Here is a 20644-nt window from a genome sequence, read left to right as displayed (position 1 = left end):
ACAGAGCTGCTTTCCCAGCTGGGCTGTGTGGTGCCTGGGGGGGGGGGGCGCTCCTGCAGCAGCTCTCCCCAGGCAGGGGGGGCTCTGGCAAGGCTGGTTTGGCATCAGCCAAAAGCCCCTCAGGACCTTCATCTGGCAGGATGACTCCCAGCCCTGCCCCCCTGCAGCAGCAGCTGTCTGGTCTGAAAGCCCAGTCCCTGTCCTGGGAAACATCTGGTTCCTTGTTGGGGGTAACAGGGGGGAAAGGAAACCTCTCCTGGCTCCTGGGGACGGAACTTGGGGTTGTTTTCTGCTCCCTGTTGCAGATACTGCTGGTGAGCAGCGGTACGAACCTCGGGGTGGGAAGCAGTGCAAACTGTGCTTGGAACGGCACGTCCCTGTGCTCAGCATCTCCTGTTGGGTCCTGAAAATCAGCCAAGGTTCGGCTGTTCCTGCTTAGCTACCCATGGGGTTCAAACCTGCTGCTGGGGACAGTAGGTACAGCACAGGAGCTGGCAACAAACTGCTCTAAGTTGTTTGCTTTTAAAAAAAAAAAAAAAAACCCACACAAAAAAACCCAAGCCAAAAAACAAGACAAAGTAAATCCTTTTGTACTTGGTGCTGTTCTTTCAGTTCTGTGAGCAGTCAGCCTGGTGCACCGTGGCAGGGAGCTGTGCTCAGAAATCCTCTCCCTCCTTGGGCCAAAAATGCCCTTTTCCATGTCTCATGAGGATGCTTACGTTGCCTGTAGCTCTGGCAGAGGTAGAAGGGTGATGCTTCCCTTGGGATGAGCCCACCAACACATCAAGACTCAGGAGCTGAGCTGATTTTGGGGGTTGGAATGGAGAGTTTGAGGCAAAACTCGCCAGCGGGTGAGTGAGCTCCTGCCCACGGGCACCTCCTCAGCCCCATCCTGCAGCGTTTCTGCTCCAGCTCACTGGAGCTGCCAGGACAACCCGCCGGCGCTGGGGGGGGTGGGATGTGGCAGGCTGGTTTGTGCAGGTAAGGTGCAGGCAGCTGGTGCTGAGGTGCTGAGCACCCACCTCCTGCCGTGGCTGAGCCCGGCTCTGGTACCGCAACCAGGGCTCATGCTGGTGGGATCCCACGCTGGTGCCGCAGGGCTCCACTCCTGACAGAAGTGTAACTGGCATAAACAAAAAAAATAAGTGGGTTTGGTTTGTGAGGGGGTTTTTTCCCCAAAAAATACCTTTAGCCTTAGTTTGTTGGGTTTTTTTCTTTCCAAAGTCACATTGCATTTCCAGGAGCTGCTTGGGTAAAATTTTAAGTAAATAAATGCAAAAGGAATGGAAGGAGCTGGGGGTGCAGGTTGTTGCAAAGAAAACAAATGGGTTTGGGGGCAAAGGAGCTGCACCAAGGGGCTGTAGGAAAGCCCACATGCTGCGTGGCATGGTGTGATTTGGGGGGGGTGGAACTTGGCAGCGCTGGGTTAAGGGATGGACTCTATGATCTTAAAGGTCTTTTCCCACCTAAACCATTCCATGACCAGCTCCAGATGACTCCGGTGGTGCCTGTCCCCAGCCTTTCCATGCCCGGGGATCCCCAGCCCCATGTCCCTTAAAGGCTTTCGAGGACACAGACACACACAACCCCTCCTCCACGGGAGCCACATGCCCACGGCTCTGGTTCTGCTGCAGGTATTAAACACCCCAAACCCAAACCGTTTAGGTTTTGCAGGATTTCACGTTGCCGCAGCTCGCTGTGCCAGGCTGGCACAGTCCTGCCCCCGCCACCCTCCATCCCAGGGCAGGTTGGGCTCCAGGAGCCAAGTAAACGTGAAGCCGGGCGCCTGCGCTGCAGCTCAAGGGGTGTCACCCCCCCGGGATGGCGCAAGGGCCTCGCAGCCACCCCGGCCATCTGCTCCCTCCAACTGCCAGCAGCAGCTGAGCGTGAATATCGTTAACATACGAGCTATTGAGGGAGGGTCACAGTGCGAGCAAGCACTGGTGACGTTAACAGTACATACAACCCCCCGCCATCGCCAGCTTTGCGCGGGCCACAGCTGAGGAGCGGGACCAGCGGGGCATTGGCGGGCTCTGGGAACGGCATCGGCCGGAGCAAGGCTATGGCTGAGGCTGAAAGAGGGATTTTGCCACCGGCATGCGCTGCTCGGGCTCAGCTGCATCCCCCCCGGCCTGCACAGCATCGCTCTATCGCCACGCATGGCTGCCGAGACCTGGTAGTAGCTCCAGTCCCTGGTCCTTGCTCCGAGGCTGCAACACACAGAGCTCAGCTGGTGGATTAAAAAAATATAATTTCCATTAATACAAACACCCACAAAACTGCCATGTCCCACCAGCTTCAGACAGCCTGGTACCTGCCTGCCTTCACGTGCTCGGGAGAGGCTACCACACCGGATGCTGCACTTGGCTTTGGGGTCACTGTTGGTGGCACCCAAGCGGCTGACACATGGCACCATGAGAAGAGGATGCTGTGAACCTGCAGCCTTGCCCCAAGGAGCTCTCCCAGCCCCCACACCATCCGAGACCACAGCTAGCAGTGCTGCCAGCCAGCCAGAAACAGGGTCAAAGCTGTCCGCTGCACAAAATAAAGAAGCCAAAGACTCAGATCTTTACCTTTTTTAATCAAAAACATACTCTGTTACAGAATTTCAGGAAAGTTAACTACAGTATATTATCCACAAACTAGGTCTAATGAAAAACATACAATAAGCTACAAAGGAACTACTGGGAATTCTGTTGACCACTTATCAAAAGGCAATGGCTAAAAGAAGAAACACTTAACTAGGCTTTCATGCTCAAAAAACCCTCTCGCAGCAAGTTTGGGGTTACGGGTAATTCGCAGCTCTCAATCCAGCTGAATCACAACTTTGTGGTGCTACCAAACTGCACCAAAAAGACACAGAAAAAGGTACTGGAGCAAGAAAGCATTAGGTGATTTTGGTGAGCTTGAAAGAATTAAGTCCTGTAAATTTAGGAGCGGCACAGCGCTCAGAAGGCACAACAGCAGCCAACAGGACAAAAACTTCTCGAGATTTTGTTGGCGGTAGTTCTGCTTTCCGCCAGGTCTCACCAAGTGAAACTTCCGCAGTGCTGGAAAGTCAAGTCACTTCTTGAGGACCTCGGCAGCATCGTACGCAGCAGATTCAACTTGACCTGGCTGCACCTCCCAGATCGTTTTCAGAAACACATGATCTTTGGCTTTGCAGGCAGATGACACAACGCAAGGACACGTACAGCATCCAGCTCCTACGTGACTGGTGGGGAAGTGCTTTCCGTTGGCTCATCTCCCTGCCCGGCACTGAAGTGCGACTAGGCGCATCAGGAGTAGATGCAACCAGCTTAGTGCTCGTGAATAATGCACATGCCTACGACGGGCAAGCTGCAAATCTCAGTCACAAGAACAGCACCGTGATCCTCAAAAACCTGTCACCAGTCATGGAAACACTCATCAGCAGGACCAGGCAAGACCATGACCTTCAATGTTTAAGCCTTAACTTAAAAAACGGAAAGGAAGTAACTGCTCAAAAATTGTGTCCTTAAGAACACCTGACAACCAAGCATCTTGTAATTTTATAGAGCAGATGCTAAGTAGCATGGGGCGTGACAGGAGAAGGCAGGGGGGGGAGGAAAGAGGATTTCCTAAATGAAGTCTGAATCCCACTTAGAGGAAGACCCATCTGGCTGTCTTTAACTGGTTGCATTAAAGAAGTGACCAGCAATCCCAGTCACTCTGTGTAGCAGAGTAAAAATGCAAATTGAGGAGACAGTCCTTTCTAAAGCGCTTACTCTTCAAAGAAGAGATTAAAGGTGTCTCAATAAAGACTACCAGCAAGACGTAAACAACATTCAAAGAGTTCAGAGGCAGAAGCCCCCCCAGATACACTGGCACAGGAATTTTTTAATGGATCCTAGTAAAAGAATTGAGGCAGTCGTTCCTGAGCTACGCAGAGAGGACGCTGTCGTCTTTAGAAGTGTCACAAGAAGTAAGATGGTCTCAAAGTTAAGGCACAGGAGTTGGACACAGGTTCAATGACTACTGCTGCTACAGACCTCTTTTGTGACTGGGGGAGACCGTCATCTCCTTTAGGTCCCTCTCTGTAAAGCAGCCAGAGTATTTCCCAGGTCTTCAGTATGCTAGAGCCGTTAATGAAGTTATTGACGTCACAGCCAGGGGGTCTGGGTCCCTGAGCACATCGCTCTCATCAAGCCCAGTAAAGCCACATCTCGGAACAACCATTTCTAACCAGCACCGTGTAGCGCTTACGGCTCCTTCTAAGGGTTTCCCATTAGAATTCTTTTAAATATTTTTGAAACCACGCCAGCGAAAAGGTTTCCTCTCCTACATCTCCTATCCCGTCAACTTCAAATGCCCTTGCTTTCAAAACTAACAATAACACAGCTAAAGCCATCTAAACCCTGTGGTGCTAAACCCAACTCTCCAGAACATGAAGTGAAATTACAAGGCACTCCAGCTCCAATGCTTTTTTTGAGGAGCACACGTGTAACCACGGGTGAGAAACACAAGGGTAATTACTCCAGCGAAAGAACGAAGCAGAACAGACCCGGGAACAGGAGCACAAGCTAGAGTTTGCTAGCTGAAAAAAATACTTGTTGAATTCACCGACTCTGAGACATTTGGAGCTGAAGAGGAGGCGCGATTCTGGCATTCTTGACATCCCTGCCTACAGCACGTATGGGGATCGTCACGGCTGTCAAGCAGCTGTAGCTCTTTTTTGAATCTCAGAAAAAGACATAAATGCAAGACTGTCAAAGATTCAATGTGCTGCTGCTGAAGGGTTTCCAATCCATTATGCGCTGCCTTTTATGCCCTGTCACAAGAAATAAAAGTACAAAAATTAAGTTAAAGGCATATTAAAAACTAAGAACGAGTCTCTCGTTTTGCCCTTTAACAGTTATGACTGCATCTTATCAGTAACTGTCTAGTGGATAAGATGAGCGCCATTTCAGCATTTTTACTGCCTCACACAATATTCAGATTACTCCTGATGTGGAGCCTGCGCCTTCTTGGTTCCGATAAACTCAACCGATGTTCTTTTGTTGTTCCATTCAGAAAGTTTTTAGCCATCTAAATACTACATTATAGGTACCATTCACTGTAGGTAGAGACTTCAGGAGACTTGCAAAACATCTGCCAAAAACACCCCAGTCTTAATAGCTGAATTCTTTCAGGCTGCAATCCAGGCAGGAACACCAACAGGCAGAAGCAATCTGTTACTGTTATCAGAGTTCGGCACAATTCAAAAATAAGAAACTGGTACAGAGGGTTTTCTGTGAAGTATCCACACACAGATCAGACACCCACCAAGATAAGCATCTTGCAAACCCGCAAAGCTAAATAGGGAGTAAGCTCAGGGACTCCTAATCAAAAGAACAGTCTGTTACAAGCAGTTTGTCCGTTGGAAGGCCAGACGCCTCCCAAGGCCGAGGCACCTTGAAACGAGCAGTAAGAGCAGGGCAGACAATTCAAAAGGGGGTTGGCAAGAAGAACATGTAGTCAGGCTTTTCATTTCTTCCCCCCAATCAAGCTTTCTGTTATGGATGAAGCATAACTGAGCTGCTGGTTAATAAGCTTCTCTGAGGATGTAGTCAGAATCCTCTACTGAAAGCGTTCCTCAAGAACCTGAAGCTTGCTTTTCAGACAAACTAGATCATTAGGAGTGAAAGGAAAACAAAAAAAGTTTTAAACTAAAGGCCTTGAGAAAAAGAAATGTGATTTTTCCAAATACCAAGGAGTCACCACATAAGAGGGGGGAAAAGATGACTGATCTCATTAGGAGTTAGTCTGAAGAAGGCAACAACTGTTAATGAAAACACGGAGAAAAGTCATGCAGTCTTCTGTGCTTCCACGCCTAAGACAGAAACAATGACCACTGACATCTTCAGTAGGAATTTCAGCAGATGGGGGAAGCAATACCTAAACACTGTGTTCAGAGCCCTCTACAGATTCCTGAAACTATGCAAGAAGCTTGGCAAAAAGCCTCCGAATAATCTCTTCCAAGATTTCTACTTAGGTTAACCACTACAGCTGCACTGCCAGGTCGGCTCAGTACAGCACGGCAGGCAGACCAAACTGGCAGCGCTTGAAGGACCGAAGCTGGTGTCTACGTACTTCTAAGCCTGTTTAACTAAGCTCTGACTCCCTACACACAGACCAAAAAAGCAGGAATTCCTGCTCCCTCTTCATACCCCAGCAAACAGCCGAAACAGATATCCTTAGGACACGCTTTTAGTGAGAAGCGGGGAGTAAGAAAAATGAGAGTTGCTTCCTGGCAATTCAAACCAACAAAAAATCCTACCACTATTGGCTGCTGCTGGTCTTGCAAAGTGAAATAATCCATCAAGTCAAGATCAATGATTTCAAGGTGCAGAATTACATAATAGAAGCAAACTAAATTTATAAAAATCAGGGTTTTCATAGTTTTATTTATACTACTAACTAGAGAGAAAGCATACATATTGTATCTGTCATACAGTCAATACATCTGCATTTTGTTTTCTACTATAAATTCTCTATACAAAGTCATTGCCAATTGATACGGTCATTGATGGCATAGGGCTTAAAATAACCAAGAGGTATAAAAACAAGTTTGCCATCTTGCCCTGAGTGGAAATGGTGAACAGATACAAAAACTGGATCCTAAATATCGATGTAATATTATACATGATTTAATGGTATATGCAAGTAAAAAGAGTCATGCAAGTTTTTTAAAATACCTGCCAAGTTTTACTTGAGTAAAATCATAGAAGTCAGTAGTAGTTATGAAAATATGTTCCTGCCATTAGGTACTCATTATGCATTTTCAGTGGCAACTTTGCAGACTGGGTATTTCATGTTATACTTAAACTGAGTGCCAGCACTGAAAGTATCCATTTCCTTTAGTGTTTTAAAACTCACGTGTCTATATAAATAAAAATCTAAGATATCTTTTTTTTTTAAAAACTAGTGAAGGAAAAGCCACATTTCTTTTCCTTGCTATTTTTAATCAATGCCAACAACGTACGTCTCGTCCCTCACTTTTTGGCAGCTTCTAGGTTTTAATCTGGAAAAATCATAACAAGATAGTCAACAAAATAAAGAAGTCTTCTGTTAACTATTGTTCCCTAAAAAGAACATCACAAATCAGCTGGAATTTTAAAGTTGCTATAAGGTAAATGTTTTTAACTATTAGAAGGAATTTTCAGATATAAATATATATAATATATATTCTGCATACAAAAGGCTCCTGTGAGGCTTATCACCAAGGTGCCACAATAGAGAAGGAAAGTTTCAAAGGGAACAAACCCAATACTGTAAAGTCTCTATAAGGCGTTTACCTTCCACTTTAAGCCCTGTATTATGACAGTTAAGTTCTGAAAATAACTGAAATCCAAATTCTGCATGTTCAGTTTCTTTCTGCTAAGAGCAAGGCGGCAAACACATTTTTAAAACCTGGTTTTAGAAGATTAAGCAGAACAAAAGTAAAATATATCTTCAGGTTATAAACAGAAATGTATTTTACAATCCACCATCCTCACAATATAATGGCCCACAGCAGTGCAGCAGAGGGATCTCAGTCTAAAGGTTGTGGGTCTGCAATAGGCATGGTATGAAGTACTTCATCTAGAAGCTGGAGGGCACGGTGTAAGTGAATTTCAATCCAGCACGGTGTCTCTTTGATGCTCTGTCTTGGGTAATCAGGTCCCCAACCTTTTACAAAACTCATCCTGAGTATGCATAAGCGGCGGAGGTCATCTACACCGATTCCAGCAGCAGCAGACAAACCTAAACAGGAGAGGTTTCACGTAAGCGTTCTTTTATCATCTGGTTTGTTTAGCCATTCCTGTCTGCTCGGCTCTCTCTTCATGTACAGCTTCCCCTCTCACCACAGCAAAGGCCAATCCACATTTCTAGATCTCTGCTACAATGAACGCAGCGATTACTCTGCGTTTCTTCCAATTAATTTTTTTCTCATCATTCTGCAATCTTGAAAGTGTTCTGAAATATAAAACTCCTTATAATAAAGCAGACATGGTGAAACCCAATGTCTTATATGATAACAACGCGCACAAACCTTATTTAAGAAACACAGTCAAAAAATACTTATTCCTGAGGTTTGCAAAAATGCTGCATTTTTAGTGTAAGAACTGTGACTGACCACCTGCAGGAAACTGGATGAACTAATTACATTGCTTGCATCTAATAAAATAAAAAAGATGAATACAGCTGGCAAACTTCAGATTGCAAGTATGATTAAGAAAAAATTTAAATACATCCTTCAAAATGCCTTCAGCAACATGCAGGACAGCTGGAGAGTCACATGGCAACACAAGGAATCCAGAAAACACTAGGGCACATAAAGCAGTCTGAGACATGTAGGTACTTACACTTTTAGAAATACTTGGGTACAATTTCAAGGATCTAGAATTTAGTAACTAAGAAAACTCTAGCCCAGAATAATAATTAAAAAAAAAAAAAAAAAAAGAAAGAGAAACTCACGCTCTCTTCTTCCTCTTCTCAAGAACTGTAATACTAACTTCTATACCTAGTCAAGGACTTTGTTGCCCAGCAGACCCTATTGTTTTGAGTAACATTTTTATGAGCTTAGATCTCAAAGATCATTTTTCAAGCTTGGGATAAGCAGCCAAAAGTATCTCTGCTTAAACTCTGTTTTATTTATTTAAAAGGTTATGCTTGTAAAGAATATTTATTTAAATAATTAAAAAAAATTATTTATTTACAAGGTTATGCTATCTGACCTTGTATAGAACATGTTTTCTGTTGTACTGCAACACTTCTTGCAGTACAGTAAGTACCCGCTTTCATATCCAGCGTTCCCTGAAGGCTACAGAGTGAAAACTCAGAGTGAAAACTGGTGTGTGGAGCAGTAACAAACCGAATGAATACAGACTTACTTCGATGCCACCCCCGCCCCATCTCACCCCAATCTTACTACTTCATTCCAAGTTAGCTTGCACCATTGCAGGGGCGATGGGTGGATGGGTGCGGTTATGAGGAGAGCTGTGTTGTTTGTTTTCAGGTAAGGAAAAAAGAGGAGACCAATCAGTTAATGTACTTACTAATGGCTGGGGCTATTCCACCTACTGATCCTGGTCCAGGGATGTTTCCTGCTACTGCTGCAGCTTGAGCAGCAGCGGCAGCTTGCGCCGTGGCAGCCTGCTGTTGCATCTGACGATGACACTGGCGTAAATCAAACACCTTAAAAAAACCCAACAAAACAAAACCAACCTGAACTATGTAGACTTACCAAAATCAAGGAAGGAAAGAATTCCTCAGCTCCCATCCCCAATAATCTGGACCTCTCTGCTCGCCCAAAGCAACTTCTGCGGTCTCATCATGCACTTGGATAAAAGCAAGCCTTCCCTGTTTTGCTTAATTTCTAACAGAAACAGTCCATTAAAGCTGTTTCTGAAGAAACTCTTCTCATATGATGTTACTACCACCAGCAATACCAGAACCCGGCTGAGCTGAGCAGGTTCAAGCATACTCTATGTGGAACTGACTGGAGGACCACAGTCTGAAGAATGCCACAGGCTGATATAATCCCAGCTTCTTAGTTAAATCCCAGGATCTCCAGAAAAACAGGCACATAAATAAAAATGGGAGCCACCAAATCCTGCTTAACTTTGTCAGACTTTATTCTTTTTCACTGCGTTACTCAAGTATGTCAGTCTCTTTAAAAGAAATACCAATAATTGATAAAGTTTCAGCAGCTAGGTTTCAGGTTGGTAGCATTTTCTATCTTTGTGATCACGCTCGGCAGTAATATCTACAGAAACTCTGTTCTCATACTAGAAAGCTCGGGCACAGAAGTCAGTGGGGTTTCTTTCACCTTCTTTACACGATTTGTCTGCAAAGCTGAGGATTAAAAAACCCCAAAATAAAAAAAAACACTGTAAACTTCAAGCAGTTTATCTCTAATTCAAGAATTATTTTTCACAAGTGTGATTTGCCGTAAATAAAGCTTCAAATCTGGCAGAGGCATGTCCAAGTAAGAACCTCCCAAAAATCATTTGTTTCCATGCAACTTTCTGCAACCTCTAGATCACTTCACATTCGTTAACACTAACACACACTTTACACTTCTACTGCATTTATACACACTTTCCCAATTTTTCTTATTTTGGAGAGAAAGTAAAGAAACAGATAACCTATGCTAAAAATTTTAGTAACACTTAATTTAAAACTCTAAGGCTAAAAGTAGAAAGAACTGCTATCAAGACTGTGACAAAATACAAAATCAGTTTCTTTCATAGTATATCAGCTTCTTTCATAGTATCTAGATGATACTTAAAAGTTTAGAGTAATTTTAAAAAGTCATCTTAAGTGACTTGTCAAATGGAGTATATTGGTTTTTTATAAGGAAAACCAAAAGGAAAGTGACATTTATGTCGGGTGCCTCATAGCTTCCCTAACATTTACACAACACTTCTACAAGAACCAAATGTATGCTATTTCCCCCACAATTTTCATCTAGGAACATCAAACCAACCTTTATATATGCACTTGGGTATATCTTGTGAACAGCATCCCCTGGTGCACGCCCTGCTTCTCTGTCCAGGTAGTAACTCTGAACGAAGACTGCATGGTCACTGAGGCATCGCACCCACACGTCACCTTCTCCTTTGCACTCCAACTGCACCCCTTTACCTATGTGCAACCTTAAAAAGAAAAACAGTTCCAATGCACCTGTGTGTACATACTGTAAATGAGACCTTTACTAAATAAACCATGAACAATTTTCCAGCACTCAGTCAGTGGTGCTGTCTTAATTTACGCTCCACTCATACAAGGACCTGAAATTGTAGTTATTATCTTAGGTGTAAGTCAGTACATAGTCACACAAAATCTGTAAAGTAAAAAGCCATCTGTAATACCACGTAAAGAGCTGTGAGAAACACAGAATGCAGAAGCAATGATTTTTGAGTAGCAGCTACTGTACTCATTGACAATATAGAGCTGGGATGCCAAACACATTCAGTTCTGTTCAGAAGTGTGAAATCCCACAAGTATTCTAGTATAGAAACATAGTATTGAAAATCTAGTACAGAACTAGTACATACACAAAACCACATTTTAATGCAGAACTGTATGTTCGTTTGAATCTCATTACAGCAATCTAACATTTTGATCACCACAATGCAACGTTCCTGAAGACGTGGAATCATTTTCCTCCTCTTTTGTTTCAAAGAGGGAAAAAAAGCATTGCAAGATTGCTTCGGTTCTCTATGCTTCCACATCAAAGCCCAGCCCACGGATGGCGAGAATGAATGAAAATCCACTAGCTCTTTATCAACCTTCCTTCGCTCCTCTGACAAATTGATATATTGCAGTTATTCTCACATCACTCTCTGGTGTGGAGAGCTAATATTCAGCTTGCATACATAATGGCACGAGTTGCTAATTTTATCCTTGAAGGTGCAGCCTTTGAAAGCCAAGAAAAGCAATGCACTACGGCAAAGCACCGAAAGTCTTTGTCACACAGTCCACATTTTGAATGCATTACAGTTGTGGCCTAGAAAGATACACTCTGCTACACTTAATTCAAAGAAACATACCAGACTTGTCATTTCAAAAGGGAGGCACACACTGAAGGCAAAACCAAATGATTATCAAATACCACAGAGAGCTGGGGGCTCTGGGGATTTGCAGAATACCTTGCTCTTTCAATGGCTTCTGTTCTATGCACGTTGGAAAGCTGGCCCAGGCAAAAACGGTCTCCTCCAGAAGGATCCACATATCCATCAACCGTAACAATCGGACAGCTTGAAGGGACCTTAAATGTTTCTCCAACTTGCACGTCCATTTCAAAATATGCGATTGAACACCAATATTCTGGAGCTAAAGAATATACACAATTAACTGCCTGAAAGGCGCACCCACCCACCCCAAAACCCATTCCAGACAATCAATTAAGTCTGCTGCAAATCCATTTATCATAAGCAAGTTCAGATAGAAACAGACATGTCTGCTAGCACAGAGAAACACCACATGCTACAACAAACACGGGCTTGTCATTTTTTCTTTGAGCACACATCATCACAAGGATTTGTTGTAGTTGAGATCTTTTAAGTCTTTGAACTGTTTATAATTCCAGTTAGATTTTGCAAGCTATCTGCATTCCCACACCTTGTAGCTCGATTTCGCCCTCCTTTAGCGTAAAGGAGTAATACATACACATGTCTACTCATGGCTAGGCAGATATAAACTAACCCTGAAACAGATCTGGTTTAGGATACAAGAGTAACCACCTCCCAGGTGAAAGCAGTTTTCTCTATTCTCCCTGCAAAGCAAACCAGATTTGGAAAGCAGGGCAATGGGGGAAAAATATCAAAGATCACACACTGATCTTGTCTGCACACAAGAAAGTCAGTAATGGGATAAAACAAGGAAGCAGATAAAACAAGGAAGAAGAACGAAGTGGCATGTTATAATAGCAAAGAGGCACCTTTTAACTCATACCATTTTAAAAACAGGCTACAAAGGAAAGATGGTACTTAGAAGAAGCTACCATGTGAGGAAGGGAAATCCTGACTCCCTAGAGCATGCTGCTGAAGCCCAAACACTTCAAATAAGCAAGGAAACCTGATAAAGCACACGAAGTGATTTTGTACATGTGTGTCTGCTGTTTGTGTGCTACCTGGGAGTAACTGGCTTGTCCAGCCGTCTGCAGGGTTTGTTGTGCATGCTTTTAAGAAGAGTTTCTCTCTTCAGACACAGTAAAACCTGAAGTTGCCACAAGCTTAAGTCACTGGGGATTTCAGGACTCAGCACCTTTGCTGACTACAAGGGCCAATTTCCACAAAACAGTAACACAGCTGACACTGAAGCAGCTTGTTGGGAAGGGCAAAGAAAATCAGGACTACAGTGTACTCAAAACAGGGGAAACAGAAGAGCAAACAGGACCTAAATGCCACAGCCTGATAAGCCAACAGGAAAAAAAGTTCTGCCAGTGCCGTAAGTGATACTCATTCATTACAAACAGCAGCACCCAACAGCACACCTACTTGTCTTAAACCGTTGTTCTGTTTTCATTAGAAAAGAATAAACCTGTGCCTGAATTGCTTTAAGTTTTTTATCTTCACATAAATACTCATGTCTGTGAGGACTGAATAGGGTGAGACCAATAGGTGAATCAATAGGGTGAAATAGACACACCAAATAATACAAAATACAGTTTAGCTACAGTTCAGTTCGGCCAGCAATTAACAACCGTTTATTTCTGGTACTGTCACTGGCCAATGAATAAACAAGTTAAAACTTTTAGGTTCTTCAACTGTGCAGCTCTCCCTATGCAGGCAATAGCTTTGCTGTTGTTAAAATCAGAATACCACCTCACACCTGCAGTGGAGCTAGCTTGTACCACAAGACCAGACCCGCTTAGTTCCATGAACTGCTACCATTAATGAAGACTCCTGAAAAGCAAGCTTCTGCGCAAAGCTCCGAAGAGGAATTTAGCTCCAAAAATGCTAAGAAGGGCAATAACTGTCTTTCAGGGTATCTGGTTGTCACAATGGACTTCTAGATTACAGATCCAAGAGGGCTTTGGCGTGACCTAAGCTCCATGACATTTCTAAGATGGCAAAAATTTGTACAACTTCAGGCAACCTACAAAGTTTAGAATCGAGGACATTCAGAGTTCAGTCACCTCCAAGGCAGGCACCAGCTCAGAGTGGGTTTGAGGATTGCAATCTTAAGCTGCAAACTGAATATAATTTAGATGCCTGTGTCACCATTCCAAAAGAGATGTCTGAATTCAAAAGACCACATCACAAAATAGTTCCTCTCCTTTTGTCCCATTTTGAATGCGTATAATTCATGAATTCATAAATCTCATGAACTTCAGAGCACTTTATACCAAGAAAAAAAACATGAGAACTGACAACAGAAATTTATTCATTTCCATGATATTAACATTATAGGTTAGATTTTACTCACCAGGATGATTTGATATAGGCGGCTGGAATGCAAGTTCATTGTGAACTGGCCCTTTAAAAGAAAACATGCAATTCGTTTTACAGGAGGAAAAATAAGGTTTCCTTTCTTGTTTTCCTATGAAAAAAAGACTTGTGAGGATGCCAGATGCTATAAATCCCAGTAATTTCAGAATCAACTGGCCAAAACTGACGGGGGAGAATGATGCCCACAGAAGAACTACACTCTTAAGAGGTTTTCTAAAAATTCAGTTGAGTTGGGTAGAGCAAAGAGCTCCATTAGTATCCCAGGAACAAAGGCCACATGCTGCCCAAGCCAGACCCAGCTCTGGGAGAGAGCAGAAACCAGATGTAGTATGGAGATGTAATAGAATTAGGACTTAGGCTTCACATGTACCCCAAGTTGGACAAGGAGAGAAGCACTGTATAGAGGCGAGTCACACGTATCAGCTAGAAACCACGCTTCATTAGTTTCATCGATCACAGAACAAGTTGCCCAGCGTGCTGTGGACTTGACCAAAAGAAATACTACCTGAAGATGGAAAAAAGCCCTAGAGAACTCATTTTCTAAAGAAAAAAAATACTGAATACAGTCCTGTTATCAGTCAGTTTATTCCCTCTGCTTTTATAAACTAACTAGGTCCCTTACAGGCTGCAGAGAACAAGGAAAGACTTAAACACAGTATTGTAAGGAACAGCAGCTTTCGCAACAAGATGTCAAAAAAGGCACAATGTTGGTAGGTGTCAAAACATGCAACTTTCCAAAGCGAGAAATGGCAACTGCCAAGAAAAGCTCTATGCGGTATCACCAGCCAGTTACAAATATTAATTATGGAAAGAAACATGCACTGAGAAACGTTTATAGAGTATCTACACCACCACTGGAAGTTTTTTTTACATTCTGGTATTTCTAACAAATAAGATAAGTGGGATACTAACAAGAAAATAACAAAACTTAATAACCGTATCTAATCCACAATTTTCTTGATACAAGCTGAAAAGTCATACTAACATTAACTCACAGTATGTTCTCCCCTCCACTAATAACAACTGTTGCAAACAGGTGATCTGCTTAACTACTGTATTAGGAAATAAAGAAACATTCTAGATTTTTGCCTCAAAATTTAGAAAATCTTTAGTTTGGGTGGGGGTTTTTTTGCATCATATTCTTACAATGCACATAACATACTAGACACAGCAGGAATCTGACCACCTTTGTTTTTTGCCTTCCCATCTTAAGAGGTTGTGGTTCTACTTCGCAGATGAAAAAGATTTTCAAGTTTGTGTGCCAAATGTACTCATGAACCAGGCTGTGGCAAAACCCCTTCACTGAGAAGTACTTTACTGCACGAGCTGTCACAAAGTTGTTTTAAACTGGCTGGTGTACCTGGACACACATCTTCCAAAGCTTAAGGGAGATTTTTACCTCATTAACACATGACTTCAAAATTTCTAGAAAATAAAAACAGCCAGGAGCTTCCACATTTTGAAAGAAAACGTTCTAAACAACACATTCTAAATCAACTTCCTTTTCTGCAAAGGAAATATTTACTCTAAGATTGCAAAGCTTTAGAAACAGGTTCAGAAAGGAAAGGCTAGTTTTGTTAGGTATAGTAAGACATCTATAATATAGATGGCATCACTATAGCTTTCCAAATTTCCAACCTCTGCTGCTTTAAGGGAGGAAAGTCCATCAAGCTCTTTTATTTACCTGTCAGAATATACTAAACAAGTAATGGTAGTTCTATAACAAAAACCAACAACAACAAAAAAAAAGGATTTGGGGTTAAAGAATAATCACAAATGAGCCCTCACCGTTCACCAAAACTGAAAACGAATTGAGTGATTTGGAAGTGTGCACTACTTACAGTAATGTCCAGGATGCATAGGTGGATGATGCTGAAGATGGCCATTCTGGTGGTGAGGTATGGTAGGCGTGTAGGCTGCCGTCCGACTTCCAGTCCAAGTTGTAGTACTGTCTAGAAAAAGAAAGGAGCAGTTGGTTTTTAAGGGAGTTTTTCCGCATCTCACTTCTAATCCTCTATTTCTCCTGAACATTTGGAAACTGGTTTTAGAAAACTAAGAAGAGTGCACATATGTATATACTCACTGTGATGGTAAGTAGCTGGCTGAGCTGTAAACCCATTCTGCTGAGTTCCTGGCTGAGGCCCTGAAGCAATCTGTAAGAGTCCATCACTATGGCTACCTGTCAATATACTGGTAGGTTGACCTGGTAAAAGAACACACTACCTATTCATGAACGTTCCAAAATTTGAATTAAGAAGAGCTCAGCACTACTGGGTAGGAAAATACACCCAACTAAGGGCACTGCAATACACAGTTCCTACAAGTCTGGTTTCAATACTTTTTTTTCCACCCACCAGAGTGTCCTAGGAAACTTGAAGCAAGATGCTCTGCATCAGCTAATTTTGACTCTGACACCCTTAATATTTTAGGAGTAGAAGTATGCAGAGAACTCTGTTTATCAACCACACCTTTGTTCTGTTTGCATCTCATTTTCTGATTTGAAAGGAAAGCAGAAGAGATGTCACAGGTTTTACTGAATAACATAGCTGGAGTAGATTTGGTATGAATCCAAACAGGCCAACGGCAGGTCCAACAAGTTGCTTTTTTTCAGCATAACAACTGTTCCTAAGGAGGACACTCGCTTAAATTTATGTTCCTCCAAAACATACTGAACAGTACTTGGTTTTTTTGGAATAGAGCTGCATACATCACTGGACTCCTTCCTGAGAAAGTCACTAGGATTATTTTTTTTTTTCCTCCCAAGTAAGTATTTCAAGAATTGTCTAAGCTTTAAAGTAAAACTACAGATATTTCAGAACAGGTTAACGGAATTTGATTTTAAAAGGCTTCAGCTCAGCCATTAACACTAAACTGATCAGCAGTTTCACAAGTACACTTGCACTCTCAAACTGGTGTGGCTAGCAGAATTTAACACGTTGAGAACTTGAATTATAACCTAAAAATGAGCTTTTTTTCCTGTCTACTTGGCTCCAACAATTATAGCACTGATGAGAAAAAGTTACTGACTATAAACTGTTGTGCAAAGGCAAAACAATTAAACCACCTATCCTTTTTTCTCTGCTTGAGACAAATACAGACATTGTATCTCAGCTTGGCAAAACCATCATTAGTCTCAGCAAAAAACGTTGTCAACTAAAATTAAAGAACATTATCAAAACACCACACCACCATAATTCAAATTTGATAACACAAAGTTCGTTATATTCACATGTCTTTTGATATTAAAGTGACAAAGACTATGTGAAACCCCTCCAAAACGTCATGGTTTCCCTACGCTGGGGCTGCAGGATACTGCGTACCTAAGTGCTTTACTGTCCTGCTGGAGTGAAGTGTGAGGTTTGCTATGTTTGATATTGGTAAACCAGACTCTTCCACTTGGACCAGATACACACAGAGAAGAAAAACTTCAACGCAGCACTCCAACGGACTCATGAAAATATTAATTAAGGCTGTTCCTTTGGTGGTACAGTGGGCCATTATAAAAATGATCAAGTTAAAACTGGAAGACTCATTTTGTCAGCTGTGGAACACTAAAGAGCTGCCTGAAAACCTCTCAATACTGCCACCTTAGAGTATATCTGTTTGTTGTCCTGCTTGCTGTTTTAATAAAATAAAATTCTTCATTCCTACAGCAATTATTCCAGTAATAGCCACAATGTTTTGTCAGTGGTCAACTGTTTTAACATTGGATCACTGAACCTTGGGCATATCCACAACAGTCTTGTAACACTCACATAGTGTAAGCCCCACTGAAAAAAGACTGGGTCACCAGGAAAAGTTACTCCAGTTCTGCTCCGAGTTAAAACCGTATGTTAACACTTACAAGACTGTCTAGATCATATTGCCACAGACTTTATCAGCATAGCACCGCAGCAGCACAGTTCCACTGCAAGATCTACTTTGGCAAAAATGAGTAGTTATCTTTGAGCTTTCCTATTTTCACAATTTAGGATTTCATATAATCTCAAAGATCTTACTTGTTGAAGCCACAGGAATGTTGGGAAAATTAGTGGTGCTGGTAGTGCTAGCCTCAGTAGGAGCTAACATGGCTGGGGTGCTATAAGGCTCTGTAGATGCCCTGTTACTTGGTGGGTGCTGGATGGTTTGGACTGAATGGCCTTCAGCAGAAGACAATGATGGCTGCCCCTCATAGTCATGAACGTATTCGTCTTTCACCAACATGCTTGATGGAGCTGTGAAGAAGCAAACGGTTAAACAGTATTTTCAGGATTTCACTACAATTGCACTGCTACTTTCAAGCAATAACAACGCTATTGAAACTACTGGGAGGAGGATTTAACCTATATAAACATTGCTAAAGCACTCCTCTAAATTACAAATAAACACTTCCAAGTCAGCAGCAGGAAATTTTGAAGCGTAACTGGATGGAAAAGCAAACTGTTTATTCTGCTTACTGCTATCAAACAAGCAGTTTAGTCCCACAGTAGCAGACTCCAATAGCATTTTGTTTTCTAGTCCATCACCGTGTGGTTGGACATGGTTAATAAAAGGGAGAAACGTGCTTTTTGTCAAACATCTAAATCTATGTCAATGCTAACAAACCAATTCCTAGTACACATGTTAAGAACACACATAAAGCTCCTATGAACAATATAATTCATTAACACAGCACACCTTCATGCACCCCTGAAGTAATCTGAAGCAACTCCCATCCAAATTGACAAGAAATATCAAACTCACATTCAAAGACAATCCACACAAAGATACCATCGCCACTAGAATAATTTCTTTCTATATATCCTATTGAGCAAATTCAAGTAAAACTCTCACACTACATTAGCTCCCATGCTCATTTTCAAAGTAGCCTTAAAAATATTAAAATCTGGCAGTAATTTTCTGTTTCCTGCTGCAAAAACAGCAGCATGACAAGGAAATACGTATTTAACTGCTGGCTAGTAAGCTTTGATCCTGTACAAAAGGATCATTTTACAAAAGACACAAGTAGCAACACAAATTAGCAGAGATGAGTGCACAAGTTACAACTTGTGAAGTTAACAGTTTGTCAGGTTTAGCGTTTTTTAAGTCATTTTTGCTTCAATACTTCTAATAATGTGCTAAACACTGGATTACCCAAATTTCCTTCTCTACAAATTTCTTCTGGAAGGAAAAAAACGAGTTTTGAAAATAAAGAAGTTACCAACAGCACGATCTCAGATTTCTGAATCATATCCACTGGACATTTAATGTCCAATTTCTCTCAAGTTTCAGAGAAAGCAAGAAAATTAGACTGCTTCATTCAAATGCGTATTAACTACAGAATTTCCATTGTTTTCTTGTTAAACTACTTACTAAGTCACAAGCATCTATTATTCCTAATTCAATGAATTAGTGTATCACACAGGTGCACATGGATTTGGGTGTTTGGTTTGAGTTTGGTTTTTTTAATTAGCAGCATTCAACAGTGAGGTTTTTGGTTTGGGTTGGGTTTTTTTGTTGGGGTTTGTAAGTTGCAGGCAATGAAAACAAAACACACCTACAAGCTGAGATGAAGCCTCAATTTAGAGAATTTATCAATACTTGCCTCTCATATGCTACCCAGCTGGTTTTCCAAAACCAAAGACACAAATGCATTTCCATCTGCTGTCTATACTCCCTCCCAGGCAGATACACAGGAATAAACTGTGTACACACTGAAAAGCTTACAGTTTGTGCCCATAGAAATTTAATAGTAAAAAGAACAACTTACCAGAACTCTGTAGTGTCAGTCCTGAGAGGTCTTTAAAAAGAAGAAAAAGAAAAGAGGGTGTGGAGGGTTATATACACCGAGATCTGCAGTGATTTTTGAGCATTAAGTTTATAAGCCTTTAGAAATCAGTCCTACAGACTACATATTATACCCCCTCCATCACAAGTCTCAATGCTAAGTTATTCCTAGGATACACATTAACTGCAAGAACTGTGTGCAAACCCAACAGAAAGGCTTAAACAAAAGCCACAAACTGTTATATCAAATCTGAAATAAAGGCAAAAGAATAATTCCATTAAGATGGACAAGAGCATATGAGAGTAATTTATAATTAGATCACTGAAAGTTAATGTTTCTAATTTAGGCCTGTATTTCATACACTCAAAAGGAAAACATTGTACATTTCATTCCCACTGTTCCATTTTAAATCAAGAGTCTACTTACCAATGCCAGGTGATACTACACGCTCATAATGGTAAGGATTTACACAGACACTGTCACATTTTAAGTCAAAAGCATACTGACAATATTTAACATGCTTGAGTTCATTTTTATGAAGATCAGGCCACCTCCAAAGACGAGCATAAATCACATGAGGGAATCCTTTGCGACCAGCCACCTAAAAAGTTAGACACAAAAGTTGATTGGGAAAGTAGCAAGACATTTCTCTTTACTTAGTGAGGAGCAAAGCTGGAAGAGGACAAACAACAACATAACTTCTCTCCATCATCAAAATATGAAAAAAAAAAAAAGTGGTGTACAGTTTACCCACATTCTGTACTCAACAGAACTATTAGGGTTTTGCTACAGTTAAGTCAACACTGTGATTCTTAAGAAAAAATACTGGATACAAAATGGCAGAAGCAGAATTTGTGCTTAATGTAGTATGTATGGTCACCTTCCCCACCATGGATGATGAAGGAGCTTTGCCCCAGAAGAAGAGGAACGAGGCACTAAGCTATACTATAAGGAATTT

At 41.8% G+C, this 20644-nt stretch overlaps 1 protein-coding gene across 6 annotated transcripts in view; it reads right to left on the bottom strand.

The window, feature by feature from the left end:
• Window positions 1-2561: 2561 nt before the first annotated feature.
• SMAD4 (SMAD family member 4) overlaps window positions 2562-20644 on the bottom strand; it is a 29232-nt gene continuing 11149 nt past the window's right edge. For 3 of the 6 annotated variants that reach the window (XM_055790725.1, XM_055790728.1, XM_055790727.1), the window contains 10 exons: window positions 20113-20287; window positions 19669-19698; window positions 17939-18154; window positions 16024-16143; window positions 15782-15892; window positions 13918-13968; window positions 11637-11820; window positions 10472-10640; window positions 9039-9177; window positions 2562-7743 (listed from right to left, as the gene is read on the bottom strand). In XM_055790725.1, coding sequence (XP_055646700.1) covers window positions 7532-7743; window positions 9039-9177; window positions 10472-10640; window positions 11637-11820; window positions 13918-13968; window positions 15782-15892; window positions 16024-16143; window positions 17939-18154; window positions 19669-19698; window positions 20113-20287 — 1407 coding nt within the window. In that variant the 3' untranslated portion in view covers window positions 2562-7531. The remainder of the gene's footprint in view (window positions 7744-9038; window positions 9178-10471; window positions 10641-11636; window positions 11821-13917; window positions 13969-15781; window positions 15893-16023; window positions 16144-17938; window positions 18155-19668; window positions 19699-20112; window positions 20288-20644) is intronic. The other 3 variants (XM_055790726.1, XM_055790730.1, XM_055790729.1) reach the window with 2 other exon arrangements.

Source organism: Falco peregrinus, chromosome Z (assembly GCF_023634155.1).
Source record: "Falco peregrinus isolate bFalPer1 chromosome Z, bFalPer1.pri, whole genome shotgun sequence".
NCBI lineage: Eukaryota > Metazoa > Chordata > Aves > Falconiformes > Falconidae > Falco > Falco peregrinus.
This window is presented reverse-complemented; position numbering and strand designations above follow the sequence as displayed.